The 7220-nt window shown below is 41.4% G+C and overlaps 1 protein-coding gene across 1 annotated transcript in view; it reads right to left on the reverse strand.

Annotated features, from left to right (window-relative positions):
- COMP (cartilage oligomeric matrix protein) overlaps positions 1–5397 on the reverse strand; it is a gene marked incomplete at its 5' end in the record, with an annotated part of 38164 nt that extends 32767 nt beyond the window's left edge. Inside the window, one exon of the mRNA XM_081318769.1 lies at positions 5322–5397. Within this exon, the coding sequence (XP_081174895.1) occupies positions 5322–5397 (76 nt within the window). The remainder of the gene's footprint in view (positions 1–5321) is intronic.
- Between the last annotated feature and the right edge of the window lie 1823 nt (positions 5398–7220).

A 7220-nucleotide genomic window follows, 5' to 3' on the forward strand; every position in this document is an offset into this window, starting at 1 on the left:
TGGCTATGAAGATGCTGTGACAGTCCTAAGTGCAAGGACTGCTTGTAAGTCACTTTTTTCAGTACTGTTGTAACTTCAAATGGTTGCTAAATGAATGGTTGTAAGTAAAGTAAAGTAAAGTAAAATGTAAAATGTTTAAAAACTCTGCTTCTCACATTTTTTTTCCTCTTTGAGGAGAGGAAAATATCTGAAAGGCCTTGGGTTGGGAAAATACCTCTATTTGCCAGTCATAATAATAATAATTTGCACTCCATCCCACCAACGTAACTTGGCTTCTGGTTTTATGTGATTGAATTATCTGTGATTGAATTTGTAGACCACCTTTCTCTGCAGAGCAAATACTCAATGCAGTTTACAAAATCAACTGAAATATGTAGTTATGGTTAATTAACCAAACTAGAAGTCAGAGATGAGACTGTATTGAACAACTCTATTTAACTGAGTTTATTTATTTAACTCAGATGAAAGCTATAACAATAATCACAACTGTGTTGTTTCCATAATTAATAAATCAGTAAATAATTTGTCTAGCATTTTAGTTCTTGCATCGGTCGAGCAGATAGAATGGGGTGTTAAACTAATAATATTCTTCTGCCATAACCTCTGATAAATTAGTAGACTGCTACTTAATATGGAAGTCCCATTATCTCTCTTGATAAGTGATTTCTAGACCTTTTCTTTCTTTCTTCTCTGTCTAGTTAATCTCTTTCCAAAGCCATTTCAAGCTCTTCCTTGGTCCAAAGTCACCCGGATGGCTTTAATGCCTAAGGCACGGCTAGAACTCACTGTCTCTTGGTTTATATCCTGGTGCCTTAACCACTGGACCAAATTGGTTGTCAACTCACCATTATTTCGGCTCTTCCCTTCTGCCTCTTTTTGGTGCCATGATAGCCTTTTTGAGATGCCCTGCACTCAGTGATCTTGTGTGGTTCCTAGTTGCAATTCAAGGGTTCAGGGTGTGTGAGGGTGGGGGAGGTCTGTATGGACACAACTACTTGCCCTATAAAAGCAATTTCAGCCCCAGTTAGGTTTGGCAGCTTTAATCCTGGTTTGCAAAGAAAATGGCTCAGGAATATCTTTCTCTTACATCTGTATAAACATATAAAGAATGGCTGCTGGAATTGGGTATGTCTAGTTTAATGAAGAGAAGGACGAGGGGGGGCATGATAGCAGTCTTCCAGTATCTCAGGGGCTGCCCCAAAGAAGAGGGAGTCAAGCTATTCTCCAAAGCACCTGAAAGCAGGACAAGAAGCAACGGATGGAAACTAATCAAGGGGAGAAGCAACCTAGAACTAAGAAATTTCCTGACAGTGAGAACAATTAATCAGTGGAACAACTTGCCTCCAGAAGTTGTGGGTGCTCCAACACTGGAGGTTTTTAAGAAGAGATTGGGCAACCATTTGTCTGAAATGGTATAGGGTTTCCTGCCTGACAAGGGGTTTGGACTAGAAGACTTCCCCTTCCAACTCTGTTATTCTAATATTCTAATGCAGGTTCCTTTTAAGAAGAACATCCCCCTGTAAAAGCTGTAAAATTCATCTTTGCCCTTCTGCTCCAAAGCTCCTGTAAAAAGCTGTAACTTTCAGCCTAGAAATGCCCAGTGCCTCTTCCAGGTTACAAGGAGGCTCCATTAAGGCAGGGTCCCCAACCCCTGGTCCGTGGACCAGTACCGGGCCACGGCATGCCAGCAACCGGGCCGTACAAACAAGCAAAGCCCCATCCGCAGGATACAGGCAACACACAAAACCAGGCCCCCTCCTGTCCGTGGAAAAATCTCTGTCCATGGAACCGGTCCCTGATGCCTAAAAGGTTGAGGACCTCTGCATGAAGGTATTTATATCCTGTCATTTCTCTGAAAGCAAAAGGCTGCTATGGACACCGGGCTGCTCATAATTTTATTCCCACAACAACCCTGTGAGGGAGGCTGGGCTGAGAGAGAAGGTGTAGACCCCCCCCCCAAAGCGGGTAATAAAGTGAAAAAACCAGTTGCTGCATTTACATACAGGGCTAAATGGGTTCAGGTTTCCCATTATTCTGTTCCTTTGGTTAAAATAGCAACTTGGAACCGTTTTCCATCCCGCAATGACACCTTTTAACGTCATCAAACAATAACATCTGCCTGTCCCAGGTCCTTGGGAAGGACTCAAAAAATGGATAAAAATGTCAAATCCAGTCCAAACATCTGGCTGACTGTGTGATGAACCACAGCAATAACAGTAAAGAAAAATTAGTGGGAACACAGAGTTGAAAAAGTACTCAGACATGATCAAGTTGAAATATTAAGGGATTTCCAAATACAAACCGATAAAGTCTAATGTCATAACGCACCAGATTTAACTGGGGTCGAAAGGCAGAAAGCGTGGATAATGAATGTGCCATTAGCAGGAAAGAGTAGAATAGAAGATAAAGAATTGGCGAAGATTGCAAAGTATTAAGCTCTGAAAATCGGAATTGAAAGATTATGACATAAACCAGCCATGTTGGTGCCAGTGGTTATCGGCACATTGGGTGCCAAGCCAAAATTTAGAAAATATTTAGAATATATGCACACTGACAAAATTGTCATTGGTAATTACCAAAGCCCACACGGTCTGGATCCTCACATACACTACGCCAATACACTACAACACACTAGTTGTATGGGAAGAAGTGAATGAGTATGAAGGCCAAAGCCGGCTAAAGGACTGGTTGTGGTTTGACACTGCTGTGAAAAGACAATAATACGGTTATTTTGCTTGCGACTGCAGAAAATGGATGAATTCAGGAACATGTGGCATACATGTTATCCAGAGAGACTGTCATCTGGAGAGACACTTGGGGAGTTTTCCTCAGGAATAAATTAGATCTGATGCTAAAAGCCATCCTTAGAAAGAGGATTTCTTTTATAGGATCTTTATTTACACAATATGTTTCATCTGGTTTTGAACTAACCCACTTTGTCTGGGTTTGGGCCTGCATAAGTACTAACGTCTGAAGAAACTCAAGTTAGCAGTAGGTAAAATGGACACTGTAATGGTGCCTCGCTTTTACTAGTCTGCTGTTTCTCAACTTGGGAACTTGAAGAGGTGCATATTTTAATTCCAGCCGCTTCGGGGAGCTGACGTCCACATCTCTTAAAAGTTGCTAAGGCTGAGGAAAACTGTAGATCAGGGGTCTTCAAACTTGGCAACTTTAAGACTTGTGGACTTCAACTCCCAGAATTCTATCTATCCGTCCATCCATCCGTCCGTCCATCCATCCACCTACCTACCTATGTATCTACCTACCTACCTACAACTATATCTGCTTGTCTTAGATCAGGGGTCCTCAACCTTGGCAACTTTAAGACTTGTGGACTTCAACTTTGCTGGCTGAGGAATTCTGGGAGTTGAAGTCCACAAGTCTTAAAGTTGCCGAGTTTGAAGAGCCCTGGTATAGATAGCCTTCACTTAAAACTTACAACAATTCTTATAGCAACTGTTCAAAGTCACAACGGCACTGAAAAAAGTGACTTATGACCAAGTCCTTGCACTTAGGTCCATAGGAGCATCCCCATGGACACATGATCAAAATCTGGGTGCTTGGCAACCAGCATACATTTACAACAGTTGATCGCCATTTGCGACCTTCCCAGCCGGCTTCCGACAAGCAAAGCCAATGGGGGAAGCTGGATTCTCTTAATGACTGCAGGATTCACTTAACAACTGCAGAGATTCGCTTCACAGCCGTGGCAAAAAAGGTCATAAAATGGGGTGTACCTCATATAATGACCATGTTGCTTAGCAATGGAAATTCTGATCCCAGTTATGGCTTTAAGTCAATGACAATTGTTCCAACATCAGTGGAACAACCTGCCTCCAGAAGTTGTGGGTGCTCCATCATTGGAGATTTTTAAGAAGAGACTGGACAGCCATTTGTCTGAAATGGTATAGGGTTTCTTGCCTGAGCAGGGGGTTGGACTAGATGACCTCCAAAGTCCCTTCCAACACAGTTATCATCATATCATCATCATTTCCAAGGTCCCTTCCAACATTATTATTATTGTTGTTGTTATTATTACTATTATTATTACTAATGGCTATTAGATCATTAGTTTGCCTGGTTGCATGAAGACAACAAGGAGCTGAGATTCATTGAGCATCCAACCTTTCCTCTTTTCTCAATTTGCAAGAAACATTACCACCAAATCTTGTAGCAAGGAGTTCCATGCTACATGGAATAAGATAAGGAAGTCAGGATCAATCTTTTTTTCTTTGCTTTCCACTTCTAAATTTCACTCAGTTCTTTTTTCTGCCCAAATCTGGATTAATTTCCTAAATTTTTGTGGGTGGGTGAGTTGTAAAGAGAGACAAAATCACTAGGATATGTAGTTGCATATAACTATTAATGATATTCCCATTGTAGCAAGTAAGTTGTTCATTAGGTATATACAATTAAATATTGTGTGACCATAAAGGGTAACAAAAGTACACGAATGAAACTAAACTTAACTTCAGAACACAACTCTCTGCATGAGGCTTCTGCCAGAGTTTGAAGAGCCAAATCATAAACTTAGATATCAGGGAGAGACGCCACAGCATAATCTTTTAAATATATTTGCTTGCCAGCTTCAAGCATGTCTGCAAAACTCAGTGTCAATAAGACGGCAATAGAATTTAATAAGAAAACAAGCAAATAGGTAGAGGAAAAAAAACACACCAGCGGCCAGAAAGGAAAGATCTATATTCTCAGCCTGGAAATTTGAAGTTGATTTCTAAAATTAAGCTCTGGAAGGGACCTCGGAGGTCTTCTAGTCCAGCTCCTTGCTCAAGGCAGGAGACCTTATGCCATCCTGATCAAATGGTGGTCCAGTCTATTTTTGAAAACCTCCGGTGATGGAGCAAATCACAACCCTCAGAAGCAAGCTATTCCATTGATTAATTATCCTCACTGTCAAAAAATTTCTTCTTAGCTCCAGGTTGGTTCTCTCCAGTGCTGGAACTCACACATGTCATACAACCCGCCTTGCCTATCCTACAAGGTTCCATCCCAAAAAGGTGCCGGAACTCCGTTCTGAGCGTTCTATGAGAAAAAAAGCCACGGTTCTCTCCCTAACAAACTTCTATCCATTATTTCTTCTCCCGTCCTCTGGTGATTTGCAGAATAATTCGATCACTGTTTCTCTGCAGTAGCCCCTAAATTACTGGAAATTATCATGTCCCTCAAACCCTGGACGATTATCATCTTAATCCTTCTTTTTGATACCTAGGAGCTAGGCATACTTAGCAGGGGACTGGACTAGAAGACCTCCAAGATCCCTTCCAGCACTATGATTCTATCTTCTATAATTGAATTCTACTTACCCCTCCCACCAGGCATTTGACCTGATGTACAAGAGACGAAGGCCAGCACGCAAAGAAAAACTCCGATGGTCCTCATTTTCAGAGCCTATGAATCTTAAGGGTGGCCCTGTACCTTTTTAAATCTTCTCTCCACCCCCACCTCCCTTGTGCTTTAAAAAAAAAGATTTGGAATTAGTTAACCTGAATAATTCACCTCTGCTGCCCCCGTCAAACATTTGTGGTTTGCTATTTATGAAGCCGCATTCCGCTCAACTGAAGTTTTCTCCCTTCTGATGCAGGAGACGTCATTCCTGGCTCTTGAGGTTTTTTTTTCTGGGGGTTGGGTGGGGGGAGAAAAAAGAGAGACAGAGAATTTGTTAGGAAAATAAACAGAATGAGAAAAGCATTAGGAAAACGGCCTGCATTGATTATACAGCGCATGTACAGGGAAGAGTGGGGAGAGAAAGATGCATGGCACTGCATTTCAATCCCAGACAGACATCAAGAAAAACTCTTTCTGAATTACTGCAGATACGTATACATATACATATACATATACATATACATATACATATACATATACATATACATATACATATACATATACATATACATATACATGTACATATACATATACATATACATATACATATACATATACATATACACACACACACACATATAAGTTTTTCCTCCATAGCAACTCTCAGGACAATCGTTAGCATTTTCCTTTCCCAAAGAACCTCACTCGCTCTCTGCTCTTCGTCTGCTGTTTTGGGATGGGCTGAACAGAACAGAATAGCAGAGTTGGAAGAGACCCTGGAGGTCTTCTAGTCCAACCCTCTGCTCAGGCTGTGGCTGTGTATCTGTGTTCCCATGTTCTGAGAAAGACAAAAATGTCCCCTTACCCAATTTCTCCAAATGGTGGATATCATATGTAATCAGAATAGAAAAGAATTAGAATTAGAATTAGAATTAGAATTAGAATTAGAATTAGAATTAATTAGAATTAGAATTAGAATTAGAATTAGAATTAGAATTAGAATTAGAATTAGAATTAGAATTAGAATTAGAATTAGAATTAGAATTAGAATTAGAATTAGAATTAGAATTAGAATTAGAATTAGAATTAGAATGGAATAGAATAGAATCTGGAAGAGACCTTGGAGGTCTTCTAGTCCAACCCCCTGCTCAGGCAGGAAACCCTATACCATTTCAGGCAAATGGCTGTCCAGTCTCAAAAACTTCCAGGGTTGGAGCATTCAGAACTTCTGGAGGCAGGTTGTTCCACTGGTTAATTGTTCTAACTGTCAGGAAGTTTCTCCTTAGTTCTAGGTTGCTTCTCTCCTTGATAGGTTTCCATCCGTTGCTGCTTCTCCTGCCTTCAGGCGCTTTGGAGAATAGCTTGACTCTCTCTTCCTTGTAGCAACCCCTGGGATATTGCAACAGTGCTATCATGTCATACTTAGTCTTTGTTTTCATTTCTACCAGTTCAGTGTCAAGAAGCATAGGATGGAGTGGGAAGGAACACCCAAGATCATTCTAGTCCATAGGTGTCAAACGCGCCATGTCACGTGACATATCACAATGTACCGCAACGTTTTTTGCATTGCCGGAGCTGGTCTCTGTATGATGTAACCGGCCTGCGGGCCGGCAGTTTGACACCCCTGATCTAGTCCAACCCTCTGCAAAGTGAAGGAGAACCAACTCAACCACCTAAGAGGTGGCTGCCCAGTCTCTTAAAGACTTCCAGAAATGGAGAACCCACCCTTTTTAAGGGTCTAGGACAGGGGTAGGCAACCCTGGCTCTTTTATGACTCATGGACTTCAACTCCCAGAATTCCTGAGCCAGCATGGCTCAGCTTGGAAACCTCTCCCTTTCCCCTCAGCATGGCTGGCTCAGGAATTCTGGGAGTTGAA

The sequence above is a fragment of the Vipera berus genome (genome assembly GCF_964194415.1).
Source record: "Vipera berus genome assembly, chromosome: 1".
NCBI classification, from domain to species: Eukaryota; Metazoa; Chordata; class Lepidosauria; order Squamata; family Viperidae; genus Vipera; species Vipera berus.